Below are 17,320 nucleotides of genomic sequence, written 5' to 3' on the forward strand. Positions count from 1 at the left end.
TCTGTCTTATTAGGGATTGGCATACCACTGCACGGCAAGTATGGGATCACCCAGTAATCGAACAAATGCTGATTAATCATATGTCGCTGCAGTGCAGTCACCTGTGAAATTTATAGCAAAGAGTACTTTCAGTATCATTTATTCATTCAGTGGGGGTTGATATATTACTGCATGGCAAGTACGGGACTCCCGCCCGCTCATGTTATATCATATATTATATATCTCGATCAGCGTTTTCATTTCAATAGCAAACGCCGATGTTACTAAGATGGGATATTAAAAGTTTGAGTCAACTAAACTATTTATTTGTAGCCATCCGCGTGGGACTGTTGGACACTGGCACGGTACCTGTATCAGCTTGTACGCATAGCTGCTGTTGATAAATCTATCTACGGAGTATTACGATGCATACCTGGAATAGCCAGTTCTATATCTTGGAACATAGTGATACGTGCTTGAAATAGCTATAACCAGCATTCATGGACATTGTTGCTCAACATCATTATTAATTCATTTTAATTTAAGTCTATGGATGTTTAGAGCACTTGATAATTATGAATGGTGAATACTTACGCTGCACAGGACACTTGAAGCAGAAATAACTCAGCAGCTGTAAGTTGCGGGCACACAAAGCAGCACAGATGTAATTTTGTCTATTTACCATTTTTTTGTACACACAATAGATCTATTTGATATTTGATAGTACATTCTATGGGTTCACTACGATATGCCGGCGGTCGGGCTCCCGGCGACCAGCATACCGGCGCCGGGAGCTCGACCGCCGGCTTACCGACAGTGTGGCGAGCGCAAATGAGCCCCTTGCGGACTCGCCGCACGCGCCACACTATTTTATTCTCCCTCCAGGGGGGTCGTGGACCCCCACGAGGGAGCATAAGTGTCGGTATGCCGGCTGTCGGGCTCCCGGCGCCGGTATGCTGGTCGCCGGGAGCCCGACCGCCGGCATACTGAAGACCACCCCATTCTATATATATTTGATATCTAAGTACTTGCAATCATCAGAGTGGTTAATTTTAATTCTTTTCACTTTTCTATCTTTGAGCACAACATTTTTTTGGGGGGATTCTGTATTCAATTTTATCCATATATTTCACTACACTGACTGATATACGGCCTCCTAATTTGATAATAAAAGTTATATTTTAAGATTTATCCTCTGTGCACCTTACCAGTACAACCACATTCTCTTTCTTGTATTAAGGATCAGTATAGTCCCCATCCTCATCGGAAGAATTATCCGAAATATTAGTGGATTGTGAGGAAGAAATGGCCCTATTAGATGACCCCTTGGACCCAGAGGGGCATGGAGTAGATTTTTGTCGAACCAAGGATCGATGTAATTGGGTAGACATAGTATCCACCCAGGGCGGATTAACTACAGGGACAACATGTGGCTGCAATGGCACAGGAGGTCCCACAGGGGGCGCAAGACGTGTCACAAGTGTACTCAGCACACTTGAGAATGCTGCCCAAGGTGGGTCCTGATTGGCCACAGGTACTGCAGGTTGACTGGGTGTATGGCACTCAGCGCCTGCACCAGCAGCCAAAAACTTCCCCCTCAGCTAAATCCGTTGTGCCAGTACTGCAGGATGCAGAAGTGTCCGCGGATTTCCCGCCCTGTGTGGCAGACATTATAGGAAACGTAGCCGTAGAGGGCGTAACAGTACAAATAGGATTTTGCCACCTACCGGTAAATCCTTTTCTCGTAGTCCGTAGAGGATGCTGGGGTCCACATTAGTACCATGGGGTATAGACGAGTCCACCAGGAGCCATTGGCACTTTAAGAGTTTGAGAGTGTGGGCTGGCTCCTCCCTCTATGCCCCTCCTACCAAACTCACTCTAGAAACTCTGCCCAAGGAGACGGACATCTTCGAGAGAAGGATTATACACAGATAGTGGCGAGATTCATACCAGCTCACACATACAAGGCACGCTTGAACATTCAGCAACTGCTGAAACATTACTTACCAAGGAACAATGCAGTACTCAACTTAAACGAAGTAGTACTGAACCAAATAACATTTACAGGTAAATGAAGCGCTGGGCGGGCGCCCAGCATCCTCTATGGACTACGAGAAAAGAATTTACCGGTAGGTACCAAAATCCTATTTTCTCTTACGTCCTAGAGGATGCTGGGGTCCACAATAGTACCGTGAGGATGTATCAAAGCTCCCAGAACGGGAGGGAGAGCGCGGAGGCTCCTGCAGAACTGATTGACTGAACTTCAGATCATCAGAAGCCAAAATATCGAACTTGTAAAACTTTGCAAACATATTCGACCCAGACCAAGTTGCAGCTCTGCAAAGTTGGACAGCCGAGACACCCTGGGCAGCCACCCAGGAAGACCCCACCTTACGAGTAGAGTGTGCCTTAACAGATTTTGGACTCTACAATCCTGCTGTAGAATAAGCGTGCTGGATAGTGAAACTGATCCAGCGAGAGGTCGTCTGCTTAGAAGCAGGACACCCAATTTTCTTGGGATCATATAGGACAGGGCTGGCCAAACCAGTCCTCGAGATCTACCAACAGTACACATTTTCCAGACCACCTAGCTGGTGCACAGGTGTAGTCATTACTAATTAAGATGTGCTGCATTCATTCCTAACTGACAATTTTACAGGTCTCCAGGAGGCCTGGAAAACATGAACTGTTGGTAGATCTCGAGGACCGGTTTGGCCAGCCCTGATATAGGACAAACAGACAGTCCGACTTTCTGTGACGAGAAGTTCTCTTCACATATATCTTCAGAGCCCTTACGACATCCAAGGACTTTGATGTAATTGAGGATTCAGTAGCCACTGGCACCACCGTAGGTTGGTTGATATGAAATGCCGACAACACTCGTCAGAAACTGCAAGTAATGTCTTTTACAGGATAAAGCCCCCAGCTCAGACACAAGTCTAGCAGAAGCTAAGGCCAACAACGTGACCGCCTTCCATGTAAGAAACTTGACCTCTACCTCCTTTAGGGGTTCAAACCAATCCAAATGGAGGAACTGCAACACCACGTTAAGGTCCCAAGGCGCCGTAGGTGGTACAAAGGTAAGGTTGGATATGCAGAACTCCCTTCAAAAATGTCTGAACCTCAGGGAGGGCAGCCAAGTGTTTCTGAAAGAAAATGGATAGGGCCAAAATCTGGACTTTCACAGATCCCAACCTCAGACCCATATCCACTCCTGCTTGCAGGAAGAGGAGGAAACGTCCCAGTTGAAACTCCACCGTAGGAAAATTACTGGATTCACACCAAGAGACATATTTCTTCCAAATACGATGGTAATGCTTAGACGTTACCCCTTTCCTAGCCTGTATGAGGGTAGGAATAACCTTCTTCGGAATGCCCTTCCGAGCTATTATCAGGCGCTCAACTTCCTTGCCGTCAAACGTAGCTGCAGTAAGTCTTGATAGGCGAACGGCCCCTGCTGCAGCATGTCCTCCCAAAGAGGAAGAGGCCTCTGCTCTTCTTGCAGTAGATTCAGAAGGTTCGTGTACCAACCCCTTCTTGGCCAGTCTCGGACAATGAGGATAGCTTGAACCCTTGTTCCCCTTATGATCTTTAGGATTCTTGGGATAAGTGGGAGTGGTAGAAACACGTACACTGACTGGAACACCCACGGAGACACCAGGGCGTCCACTGCCACTGCCTGTGGGTCCCTCGACCTGGAACAATAACGCCGAAGCTTCTTGTTGAGACGAGATGCCATCATGTCTATTTGGGGTAATCCCCAAAGATCCATTATTTCCTTGAACACCTCCGGATGTAGACCCCAATCTCTTGGATGGAGATCGTGTCTGCTGAGGAAGTCTGCTTCCCAATTGTCTACTCCCGGAATGAAGATGGCTGACAGCTCCAACGCGTTTCTCTGTCCAGAGGAGTATTCTTGTCACATCTGACATTGCCGCTCTGCTCTTCGTTAAGCCTTGTCGGTTTATGTAAGCCACTGTTACGTTGTCCGGCTGCACTTGAATGGCCCGATTTCTTAGAAGAGGGGCCACCTGAAGAAGACCGTTGTAGATGGCTCTTAGTTCCAGGATGTTGATGGGCAGGCTGGCTTCCAGGCTTGACCACCATCCTTGGAAGGTTACTCCTTGGGTGACTGCTCCCCAGCCCCGAAGGCTCACATCCGTGGTTAGGAGGACCCAGTCATGAATCCCGAACCTGTGGCCTTCCAGAAGGTGAGTCAATTGGAGTCACCAGAGGAGTGAAATCCTTGCCTTTGGCGACAGACAAATTCTCAGGTGCATGTGGAGAAGAGATCCCAACCACTTGTCCAGGAGATCCAGTTGGAAGGTCCGTGTGTGGAACCTCCCGTACTGGAGAGCCTCGTAAGAGGCCACCATCTTTCCCAATAGGCGAATGCATTGATGAACCGACACCCGGGCTGGCTTCAGGACATCCCGGACCATAGTTTGTATCACCGCCTTTTCCTGCGGAAGAAACACCTTTTGCACTTCCGTGTCCAGGATCATTCCCAGAAATGATTACCTCTGGGTTGGTTCCAAATGTGACTTTGGAAGTTTCAGAATCCAACCATGATTCTTGAAGAGGCGTGTTGTGAGAACAATGGACTGCAGCAGCTTCTCCTTGGACGATGCCTTTATCAGCAGATCGTCCAGATATGGAATGATGTTCACACAACCTGTTTGCGGAGGAGAATCATAATTTCTGCCATTACCTTGGTAAACAACCTCGGTGCTGTGGAGAGGCCAACTGGCAGGACCTGGAACTGGAAATGACAGTCCAGCAATGCGAAACGGAGATAAGCCTGATGCAGCAGCCAGATCAGAATGTGGAGGTACGCATCCTTGATATCCAGACCTGATATCACTGCCCTGAGAGACTCCATCTTGAACTTGACCTCCTTTAGAAAGGGGTTCACTGATTTTAGGTTCAGAATGGGCCTGACCGAACCATCCGGTTTCGGTACCAGGAAAAGTTCGAATAGTAACCTTTGTTCTGCATGTGAGGTGGTACTGGTACAATGACCTGTTCCTCCACCAGTTTTTGGACAGTGTCCTGTAGTACAGTGCTGTCTGCCAACAGAGTTGGCAAGCCTGATTTGAAAAATGCGATGAGGAGGGAGGCTTTGAAATTCCATCCTGTATCTCTGGGATACAATATCTATCACCCAGGGATCCAGGCCGGACAATACCCAGACGTGACTGAAGTGTCTGGCTTTCACTGGCCCCATCTCCAGGCCGCGCGGTCCACCATCATGCGGAGGACTTTGGCGTACCTGAAGCAGGCTTTTGCTCCTGGGAACCTGCAGCTGCAGGTTTCTTGGATTTAATTCGACCTCCCCTAAATAAGGTATTGGACGTTCTGGCCTTTCTAGGCATGTTAGGCCGAAAGGACTGCGTTGCAGATGAAGAGAAGGGTTTCTTCGGAGCAGGTGCTGCTGAGGGAAGAAACGGAGACTTACCCGCTGTAGCTGTTAAGAATCCAGTACTCCTGACCGGAGGAGATCTTAAGACAATGGCCAGAGTACTGGAAGGGGAATGCTGGTTACGGGAGCAGGAAAGCCTAGTTGCCCCTGGCGCCCTAACTCTATTGTCTCACCCGTGCTATCGGAAATCCCTTGCGAGACTATGGTTTCTTGAGCCCCTGGCAGCCACGTTTGAAAGGCGGATTATGTCTGCCCAACTCCGGTGCCCCCCGGTCTTAGTGAGAGACAAAGGGAAATCCGAGGCAGGATGATGACAAGAGGACCTCTGACTAACAACAGGCCAAGGGCAACAAGCGAACTACCAAACTTATAGTATGCGCGAAAAAACCGCCAGACAAAAGGACAACCAAAATCCACTAGTCCGGACTCCTACCCAGCACCGCTGGATACCAGAGTGGATCTGTGGGAGCGGAATCCTCCGCAAAAGCTCCGGAACACAAATAATAATAAATAAGTAATAAAGCGACGAGCCGCGACACACGGCTACGCCGCGACTCACGAACACCACTGGATGTTAAACGGGACTCAGTCTGGACTCCAGGAACAGATGACGACTTCCGAGTACAGGACAACTGAGGACAGGAACGACCGGATAAAGCAGGACTGGAAACACTCTCAGCAAACAGAGACAGCATGCAGGAAGCTATTACCGGCGTCTGTAAGAAGTCCAGAGAGTGCATTTAAATGGGAGCCCTCCAATCAGGTGCTAGACAGGGCTAATTACCAACATGCCGTGCAGCTGCCTTGCTGCACGGCCAGGAAACAGGTGTGGGTTCATTAAACTCTGGACCCAGCAACGGGGAACGCGGTCCGTCAGTGGCGTCCCCGTTGCTAGGGTCCGTGCGGCTCCGTGCGCCCGGCGTCTAGCGTTGCCAGGGAGCCGGTGGCTGTCCGCATACGGCGTCCCTGGTTGCTAGGCGCCGGGCCTCACTGACGAGCGGACCCCGGCGCCTAACAGTACCCCCCCCCCCCCTTGAGGAGGGGTCAAGGAACCCCTAAAGCCAGGCTTCCCAGGAAATTACAGAAAAAATGCCCTCTTGAGCCTTGGGGCATGAAGATCCTTATCCAGGACCCAGGACCTTTCCTCTGGACCATAACCTCTCCAGTGAACCAGAAAATAAAGCCGGCCCCTGGACAACTTGGAATCGAGAACCTTCTCCACCAGGAACTCCTGTTGTCCCTGTACGTCCACTGGAGGTCTTCCCTGAGAGATCTTCCGAGGAAAATTACTGGAAGAAATGTATGGCTTCAACAGGGAGCAATGAAACGTATTACCAATCCGAAGAGATTTTGGTAAACGTAACCGGAAAGCAACTGGGTTGATTTTTTTAATAATATGAAATGGTCCAATAAATTTGGGGCCCAATCTAGCTGAGGTTTGTCGAAGTCTAATGTTACGAGTCGACAACCATACCCTGTCTCCCACCTTAAAAGTGCAAGGACGTCGGAGCCTGTCAGAAAATTTTTTCTCTCGAAATGCCGCTTTTCTGAGAGCAAGGTGCACTTTTTTCCAAATGACTCTGAGATGAGAGGTTAAGGTTAGCGAGGAAACAGAAGAATGTTGAAAAAAAGAATTAGCTCTGGGGTGAAAACCAAAAACTGAAAAGAATGGAGACACATTAGTGGAGGAATGACAAGAATTATTGTAAGCAAACTCCGCCAAAGGAAGAAACTCGGACCAATCATTCTGGAGTTTGGCTGAGTACAAACGCAAATACTGTTTTAATGATTGATTAACTCGCTCGGTCTGCCCGTTGGATTGGGGATGGTAGCCGGATGTTAAAGACAATTTCATCTTTAATGAGGCACAAAAAGACTTCCAGAATTGTGCAATGAATTGTGGACCCCGATCAGAAACAATATCAGTGGGCAACCAATGAAGTCTGAAAACATGGCGGAGAAACAAAACAACCAATCCCTGGGCAGATGGCAGTCGGGGAAGAGCAATGAAATGGGCCATCTTGCTAAAACGGTCCACCACCACCCATATGACTCGGAGTCCGGCTGACAGAGGGAGGTCTACCACAAAATCCATGGAAATATGAGACCATGGCCTGAGAGGAACATTTAAGGGCATAAGTTGCCCGATAGGCAAGGAACGGGGAACCTTATGCTGTGCACAGACCTGACAAGAAAAAACAAACTCCTTAATGTCTTTAGAAAGACCAGGCCACCATACTGAGCGGGAGACTAATTCCAAAGTCTTAGAGATCCCCGGATGCCCGGCAACTTTGCTATCATGAAACTCAGTCAAAACAGTAGCTCTCAAACAGTCAGGGACGTAAAGACGACCAGCAGGAGTATTTCCAGGAGCTTGATGTTGAAGCTGCTTTAACTGGGTAAATAAATCTTGTGTGAGGCCTGCCCAAATGACTGACGACGGAAGTATGGGAGTAACAGGACTGTTATTATGAACTGGAAGAAAATTGCGTGACAGGGCATCCGCCTTGGTATTCTTGGAACCTGGCCTAAAAGTGATAATAAACTTAAAACGAGTAAAAAATAAAGCCCAACGAGCCTGCCGAGCATTCAGCCGTTTAGCTGATTCGATGTACTGAAGATTTTTGTGGTCAGTCAATACAGAAATGCTATGTGTTGCTCCCTCAAGCCAATGCCTCCACTCATCGAAAGCCCATTTAATAGCCAGAAACTCCCGGTTACCAACATCGTAGTTGGATTCAGCGGATGAGAATTTCCTGGACATAAAGGCACAAGGATGTAGTTCCAGAGACTCCGGATCCTTTTGAGATAGGATAGCCCCCACTCCAACCTCCGAGGCATCAACCTCAACAATGAAAGGCAATTCTGGGTTGGGATGTCTGAGGACTGGAGCTGAGACAAAAGCTTGTTTCAAGGCCTGAAAGGATAACTCAGCTTCACGTGACCAGTTGGTAGGATCCGCTCCCTTCTTAGTCAGTGCCACAATGGGAGCAACCAGGTCGGAAAAAGAATGAATAAATCTTCTATAATAATTCGCAAACCCTAAAAAGCGCTGAATAGCTTTTAAGTTGGTGGGTTGCGCCCAACTAAGGATGGCCTGGAGCTTCTTAGGTTCCATACAGAATCCCCGAGGGGAAATAATGTACCCTAAAAAGGATACCTCCGTGACATGAAACTCACACTTCTCCAGCTTGGCATAAAGATGATTTTCCCGTAATTTCTTAAGAACCTGATGTACCTGGGCAACATGTTGTTCAATTGAGTCAGAATAGATCAGGATGTCGTCTAAGTAAACGACCACGAATCTTCCCAGAAAGTCACGGAGTACATCGTTAATGAGATCCTGGAAAACTGCCGGAGCGTTAGACAAGCCGAACGGCATCACCAGATACTCGTAGTGACCCGACTGAGTACTGAAAGCCGTCTTCCACTCATCTCCAGACTTAATTCGGATGAGGTTATACGCTCCCCTCAGGTCAATTTTAGAAAAAATCACAGCCGAACGCAGCTGATCAAAGAGGACAGAAATCAGCGGCAGAGGATAAGTATTTTTAACGGAGATCTTATTCAGGGCTCTAAAGTCAATGCAAGGTCTGAGTGATCCATCTTTTTTCTCCACAAAGAAGAAGCCTGCACTTAAAGGGGACTTAGATGGCCTGATAAATCCTTTCCCTAGGCTCTCCTTGACGTACTCATTCATGGCCGCAGTTTCTGGCCCGGACAATGCATATAACCTTCCCTTTGGCAATGCGGCACCAGGAATTAGCTCAATAGCACAATCATAAGGCCGATGGGGAGGCAGAATGTCCGCATTGCCCTTGGAAAACACACCAACAAAGTCCTGGTATTCCACGGGAATGAGTTCGGGAATGGCAGCAGCTATTCTGACGGGAAACGTAATACATTCCTTATTACAGATGGTACCCCATTGTGAAATCTCCCCCGACTGCCAATCAATGGTGGGATTATGAAAGGCCAGCCAAGGGTGACCCAGAACCACTGGAACTGCTGGGCAATGGGTAAGAAAAAACTCTATCTTTTCGGAATGAAGAGCTCCTACCATAAGTAGTACAGGGGGTGTACAGAGGGAAATAACCCCATTGGACAAGGGACTCCCATCTAAACCATGCATGGTGATACACCTACCCAAGGCTAACTGAGGAATACCTAAGGCCTTGGCCCAAGTTAAGTCCATAAAGTTCCCTGCAGCTCCACTGTCAACAAAAGCCGACACCGAAGAACTGAGGCTGCCAAAGGAAACTTTAGCTGGAACTAAAAGGGAGTTATTCGAGGAGATAAGCTGCAGACCAAAGTGAACCCCCTCACAATTCACTTGGTCGAGGCGTTTCCCGACTTGTTCGGACAATTACGGGCAAAATGTCCCTTACCCACACAGTACAAACAAAGACCAGAGTTTTGCCTTCTGGCTCTTTCTTCTGGAGACAGCCGGGAGAGACCCATCTGCATGGGCTCCTCTGTGTCCTCAGGAATTGAAAATACACATGGAGAAGACCTGACAGGTGCTCCTTTTTCAGCCCTCCGCTCTCTGAGATGACGATCAATCTTAATAGAAAGCTCCATGAGTCTCAGGAGCGGGATACTGCAGGAGACTGTCTTTAATAGACTCAGATAGGCCGAGGCGAAACTGACTGCGCAGGGCTGGATCATTCCAGCCACTATCGTTCGACCAACGGCGAAACTCTGTACAATAAACCTCTGCAGGATTTCTGCCCTGTCTGAGAGCGCGTAACTGACTCTCAGCGGATGCCTCTCTATCAGGGTCATCATACAAAAGCCCTAAAGACCCTAAAAAAGCGTCTACTGACAACAACGCCGGATCCTCAGCTTTTAAACCAAAAGCCCAGGTCTGAGGATCCCCCTGGAGCAAAGAAATAATAATTCCGACCCGTTGAGATTCAGTACCTGAGGAGATCGGTCTTAAACGAAAATAAAGTTTACAGGATTCTTTAAAATTAAAAAACTCCTTCCTATCACCAGAAAAACGGTCAGGCAAGTGCATTTTTGGTTCAGGGACTACCCTCGGGGAAGTTCGTAAAAGATCTTCCTGCGACTTCACCCGAAGGGAAAGATCCTAATCCATCTGAGTAAGTTCTTGAATCTGGTTGACTAGGAGCTGGCCAGGATTTGGCCTTAAACCTGAGGGATTCATGGGGCCGATAACTCTTACAAAACTGAGATAAGGAAAAAATTAAACCCTGTTTAATTTTAAGTTTTGGTATGGCCGGTAATATTGTTATGATTCCAGTACTCCTGACCGGAGGAGATCTTAAGACAATGGCCAGAGTACTGGAAGGGGAATGCTGGTTACGGGAGCAGGAAAGCCTAGTTGCCCCTGGCGCCCTAACTCTATTGTCTCACCCGTGCTATCGGAAATCCCTTGCGAGACTATGGTTTCTTGAGCCCCTGGCAGCCACATTTGAAAGGCGGATTATGTCTGCCCAACTCCGGTGCCCCCCGGTCTTAGTGAGAGACAAAGGGAAATCCGAGGCAGGATGATGACAAGAGGACCTCTGACTAACAACAGGCCAAGGGCAACAAGCTAACTACCAAACTTATAGTATGCGCGGAAAAACCGCCAGACAAAAGGACAACCAAAATCCACTAGTCCGAACTCCTACCCAGCACCGCTGGATACCAGAGTGGATCTGTGGGAGCGGAATCCTCCGCAAAAGCTCCGGAACACAAATAATAATAAATAAGTAATAAAGCGACCGAGCCGCAACACACGGCTACGCCGCGACTCACGAACACCACTGGATGTCAAACGGGACTCAGTCTGGACTCCAGGAACAGATGACGACTTCCGAGTACAGGACAACTGAGGACAGGAACGACCGGATAAAGCAGGACTGGAAACACTCTCAGCAAACAGAGACAGCATGCAGGAAGCTATTACCGGCGTCTGTGAGAAGTCCAGAGAGTGCATTTAAATGGGAGCCCTCCAATCAGGTGCTAGACAGGGCTAATTACCAACATGCCGTGCAGCTGCCTTGCTGCACGGCCAGGAAACAGGTGTGGGTTCATTAAACTCTGTACCCAGCAACGGGGAACGCGGTCCGTCAGTGGCGTCCCCGTTGCTAGGGTCCGTGCGGCTCCGTGCGCCCGGCGTCTAGCGTTGCCAGGGAGCCGGCGGCTGTCCGCGTACGGCGTCCCTGGTTGCTAGGTGCCGGGCCGCACTGACGAGCGGACCCCGGCGCCTAACAGTAGCGGTGGATATCCACGCATCTAGAGCTTCCCCAAAGAGAGCCTGTATATAGGGTAGGGCCTCCACACTTTTCCTGGATTCCACGTCAGCCGACCACTGGCGCAGCCACAGTCCCCAACGAGCTGAAACAGACATGGAAGATATTCCTGCAGCCATGGAACCGAGGTCTTTCATGGATTCTACCATAAAACCTGTTGAATCATGTATGTTGCGTAAATATAAAGCAACGTCATCCCTATCCATCGTATCCAAATCCTCAAGCAAGGTAGCCGACCACTTTACTATAGCTTTATATATGGCCCCTGAAGCAGTGTACATTGATTTACGCGTGTTATCAATTTTTCTATCAGCCGGCTCCTTTAAGGCGTTAGATCCTGGAACAGGTAAAACCACCTTCTTTGAGAGTCTGGACACAGATGCGTCAACAATCGGCAGGTTTTCCCATTTTTTCCTATCCTCAGGGAAAGGAAACGCCACCAGCACCCTTTTAGGGACCTGGAATTTTTTCACCGGGTTTTCCCATGCTTTTTCAAATATAGCATTCAATTCCTTTGACACAGGGAAAGTTAGCAAGGCTTTTTTATTTTCAGTGAAAAAAGCCTCCTCAACCTGCTCAGGTGTGGTATCATTAACATTTAACACATCCCTGATAGCCTCTATCAACAATTGCACCCCCTTTGCAAGAGATGCGGACCCCTGCAACACATCCCCATCACCATCTGTGGTGTCAGAATCGGTATCCGTGTCGTCTTGTGTGACATGCATAAGCGCACCATAAAACCGGCCATACTGCCATAGAGCTCTGTAATACCTGGGTTGCAGATTCATTACTTGCAACCCTGTCAGAAATCTGAGAAATCCAAGATTTGATAGCGGAAAACCACTCAGGCTCCCTTGCTGGAATCTGTGCTAAACCAGTGCTATCCTGATTACATGGAATGGGATCATCCTGGTAGGATAAATCCTCTGCAGCACATGACACAGTGTCCCTGGACATAGCTAAAGGAGACCACCAAACACTCCACACACACACACACACACACACACACACACACACACACACACACACACACACACACACACACACACACACACAGAGATTGGAGCCAACCCACACACAGTGCTTTCAGCAAAGGGAGACCCCTTGTCAGCGCTGACTGTGCACCATAATAGGACACACAGTCTTATTACAGCCTCCCCTCCCTTCTACAACCCCCTGGTAACCTGTACAGATAGCTGTAGTTGCTGTGGAGGAACCTGTTCTTCCTCTCAGCGCTGTGCAGGCAGGAAAATGGCGCTGGAATGCTGCTGGGTCCGCTCTGATGAGAAGCTCCGCCCCCTTGATGGCGCTGTCTTCCCACTCTTCAAGGATTATACTGGCCTGAGGAAAAATGTGCTGGCTGAGATCCGCGGCCCCCGACAGACTTCTGGACCAGTGTAGGCGGTACTTGCTGGCCCAGGGCGCCCCTCACAGCGCCGCACCATGTGCCTCTGAGCCTTCCCAGGAGCGCAGTTAATACTGCGAAAATCCGAACTGTGCTCCCTGCCCTGGTGGATATAGTGGGGTCCCTGTGTGGCACAGTGTACATGCCAGTGGCGCGGTCTGTCTCCTGGGACCGCGATTAACTTGCAGGTCCAACTTGGGGTACCTCTTCCCTGATGCGCAGCCACGCGATCCAGGAGAGCGTCAGCGGTGTGTGCCTGAAGTCCGGTGCGCCTCCGCAATGACATAGAAAGTGCTGCGGCCCTTGAAGTCTTCTAAAAAAAGCTCAGTGCCTGGAGGCGGGGCTATAGAGGAGGTGGTGTAATGCATCCCGGGAACAGTCAAAGCTTTAGCCTGCTGGTGCCTCGGCTCAAGATCCAACTCTACACCCCGATGTTATTCCCTGTGGAATACCAGTGTACCCCGCTGCAGAAATAAGACATATAGGGAAATGTAATTGCTGGCACAGGGCTTAGTTATCTCTATAGAAATCACTTCATCTTCTTTCACCATCTTCACAGCAAGTCTGATTTTTCCCAAAATTGTTAATTTTAATAAAAATCACTGAGACTTACTTTGGGACCCCGACGGCACATTCCCTGAAAACTAATTATGCAAATGGAGGTTTCCAATTAGTGTAATCAGGCTGTAATAACTCACATTCCGAAGTGGTGTCTTCTGCATCTAGCATTGGGAACTGGGTCTTCTGCAGTAGTGGTATGTAGTGTGTATGATTGTGTTTGTGTGTCACCCCCCCCCCCCTTCACCCGTACAGTGTAACACCACCGGAGCTGGCCGCTGGGAGAGCTACATCTCCCAGAAGCCCTTGTGCCCCCAGCAGCCCAATCTCCAGTGTAAAGATTGGCGGGAGACCACTGGAAGCAGCAGAAAGTCGTTTTATGCTCTGAAGACCCTAGGACCATTTTTTTAATTAGATATTGCAGGTATTGGGAGTGTGCATACCCTCAGTAATCCAAAACTGGGCGCAAGGTGAGCGAGGTTCCTTACCTCTTTTAGCCTCATTCCTACATGAATTCACCCCATAGCTTCTCTACAGCTCATATAGTGAATATGACATTTTGGCAAGACCCTAACTTCTACCTACCTGATCCTCCTGTGGGATCCTGTGATTCTCCTCTGTACAATCCTGGGAATACAGAGGACGGGGACATCTCTCTGGGGTATCTCTGTTACTGGGCCCATCTGTAGGAGACAAACAGTGACTGAGTACAGTGTATATATGTGATTATCAGATGATGTGTGTATATAGGAGGCACCCATACCTGCTCTCTCCTGTACAATACAGGACAGTCTCCTCTTACCCAGTGATGTGAGGGGCCGGTGATTCTCCATCATCACGTCCTTGTACAGACCCCTGTGTTCCTCTACATACTCCCACTCCTGCATGGAGACATAGACAATGACATCCTGACACCTTATAGGAACCTGACACACACAGTGATACAGTCATCACCCAGCCCCCCCCCCCCCCCCCCCTGGTATTACTGTATAATGCCCCATTCCTGGCAGTCACCTCTCCAGTCATCATCCACACATGTCCCCTGGTGTTACTGTATAATGCCCCATTCCCGGCAGTCACCTCTCCAGTTATCACCCAGACACATCCCCTGGTGTTACTGTGTAATGCCCCATTCCCGGCAGTCACCTCTCCAGTCATCACCCAGACACGTCCCCTGGTGTTCCTGTATAATGCCCAATTCCCAGCAGTCACCTCTCCAGTCATCACCCAGACACGTCCCCTGGTGTTACTGTATAATGTCCCACTCCCAGGAGTCACCTCTCCAGTCATCATCCAGACATGTCCCCTGGTGTTACTGTATAATGTCCCATTCCCAGCAGTCACCTCTCCAGTCATCACCCAGACACGTCCCCTGGTGTTACTGTATAATGTCCCATTCCCAGCAGTCACCTCTCCAGTCATCACCCAGACACGTCCCCTGGTGTTACTGTATAATGCCCCATTCCCAGCAGTCACCTCTCCAGTCATCACCCAGACACGTCCCCTGGTGTTACTGTATAATGCCCCATTCCCAGGAGTCACCTCTCCAGTCATCACCCAGACATGTCCCCTGGTGTTACTGTATAATGCCCCATTCCCAGCAGTCACCTCTCCAGTCATCATCCAGACACGTCCCCTGGTGTTACTGTATAATGTCCCAATCCCAGCAGTCACCTCTCCAGTCATCACCCAGACACGTCCCCTGGTGTTACTGTATAATGCTCCATTCCCAGCAGTCACCTCTCCAGTCATCACCCAGACACGTCCCCTGGTGTTACTGTATAATGTCCCATTCCCTGCAGTCACCTCTCCAGTCAGCACCCAGACAAATCCCCCGGTGTTACTGTATAATGTCCCATTCCCAGCAGTCACCTCTCCAGTCATCACCCAGACACGTCCCCTGGTGTTACTGTATAATGTCCCATTCCCTGCAGTCACCTCTCCAGTCAGCACCCAGACACATCCCCCGGTGTTACTGTATAATGTCCCATTCCCAGCAGTCACCTCTCCAGTCATCACCCAGACACGTCCCCTGGTGTTACTGTATAATGTCCCATTCCCAGCAGTCACCTCTCCAGTCATCACCCAGACACATCCCCTGGTGTTACTGTATAATGTCCCATTCCCAGCAGTCACCTCTCCAATCATCACCCAGACACATCCCCTGGTGTTACTGTATAATGTCCCATTCCCAGCAGTCACCTCTCCAGTCAGCAGCTGAATGATCTTGTTGGTAAGTTCCAGGATCTTCCGGTCATTGTGCCTCTCATGTATCAGTGAGTGAAGTGGAGGCACCGTGATGGGGCTCTGGGTCCTGCTCAATTCTCCTGACACACAGGGACGGCTGCTGGGTTTCTCACACTCACCGAATGTCTTCCTCACTACTGTGTAATCCTTTATATTGTGAAAGACACCAAATATCAATGCATACACTCCCAGATCCCCTCACCTCCCCAGTCATGTCCCTGTATTATTACTATAGATATAAGTGATGCCACTGTGACACTCCCAGATCCCCTCACCTTAATAATAATAAAATAATAATAATAATAATAACAACAACAACAGGACACCAAAGACTGTTCCCCCTGTGTAACAATAATAACAATAGGACAACACAGGTTGCTCCACCTGTATAATAATCACAGGACACCAAAGGCTGCACCCCCTGTATAATAATAATAATAATAACAGGACACCACAGGATGCTCCCCCTATATGATAATAATAATAACAGGACACCACAGGATGCTCCTCCTGTGTTACAATATTAATAAGATACCACAGGCTGCTCCCCCTGTATAATAATAATGATAATTACTGAACACTACAGGCCGCTCTCCCTGTATAATAATAATAACAACAATAACAACAACAGGACACAGTGGTGGTAAATGGAACTTTTTTGAATTGGACAGAAGTACTAAGTGGTGTGCCACAAGCGTTGTACTCGGACCACTATTGTTCAACATTTTCATAAATGATCTAGTAGAAGGTCTAGAGAGCATGGTGTCTATTTCTGCAGACAATACCAAACTGTGTAAGGTTATAAATTCGGTGGGGGACGCTGAGTCTCTTCAGAATGATTTATTTGAAATGGAAGCATGGGCAGCAAAATGGAGAATGAGGTTCAAATACGGACAGGTGTAAGGCAAGGCACTTCGGTAGCAAGAACAAAAACACTACCTACATACTAAATGGGGAAAAACAAGGGGATTCTGTACTGGAAAAAGGTTTAGGTGTTCACATAGATGCTGGAGGAAGAGAGATGCAGATGCACACTCCTAGCACTAAGAACACTGATAGTAAGCGTATAATTGAAGTTCTCAGCACACATTTGCGCAAATATGCGGGCCCATGTACCGCGACCAGGTGACTTCATCACATGGGTCCCTAACCAGAGGCAGAAGCTGCCGCCGGACTCCTGCTTTGAAGGGGGGCACCTCTCCTCCTGTTCTGTGTGTTCAGCGACATTAATCAAGCTAATTGACAGCAGCCGGTATCTCTTCCGTAGCCGACATCCCCACTAGTCACTGCACCTTACAAATCACACCCACTTTATTATAGATACACTGGAAGCAGACACCTTACTGATGAAGCTATTTGCTCCTATAAAGAAAACATGAGAATTCTAACTATATGCAGTTATTTCTCTGACTATTACACATAACTTCATATAGTTAAAATTCT

At 48.6% G+C, this 17,320-nt stretch overlaps 2 protein-coding genes across 2 annotated transcripts in view; one reads left to right on the top strand and one right to left on the bottom strand.

Moving 5' to 3' along the window:
* The window catches only part of LOC135057085 (uncharacterized), a 653,135-nt gene that overhangs the window by 345,346 nt on the left and 290,469 nt on the right, over positions 1–17,320 (top strand).
* The window catches only part of LOC135054558 (zinc finger protein 551-like), a 68,959-nt gene that overhangs the window by 29,655 nt on the left and 21,984 nt on the right, over positions 1–17,320 (bottom strand). Inside the window, exons 2-4 of the mRNA XM_063957712.1 lie at positions 15,833–16,024; positions 14,433–14,511; positions 14,216–14,313 (exon numbers count right to left, since the gene is read on the bottom strand). Of these exons, the coding sequence (XP_063813782.1) occupies positions 14,216–14,313; positions 14,433–14,466 (132 nt within the window). The 5' untranslated portion in view covers positions 14,467–14,511; positions 15,833–16,024. The remainder of the gene's footprint in view (positions 1–14,215; positions 14,314–14,432; positions 14,512–15,832; positions 16,025–17,320) is intronic.

The sequence above is a fragment of the Pseudophryne corroboree genome, chromosome 3 (genome assembly GCF_028390025.1).
Source record: "Pseudophryne corroboree isolate aPseCor3 chromosome 3, aPseCor3.hap2, whole genome shotgun sequence".
In the NCBI taxonomy this organism is placed as follows: domain Eukaryota; kingdom Metazoa; phylum Chordata; class Amphibia; order Anura; family Myobatrachidae; genus Pseudophryne; species Pseudophryne corroboree.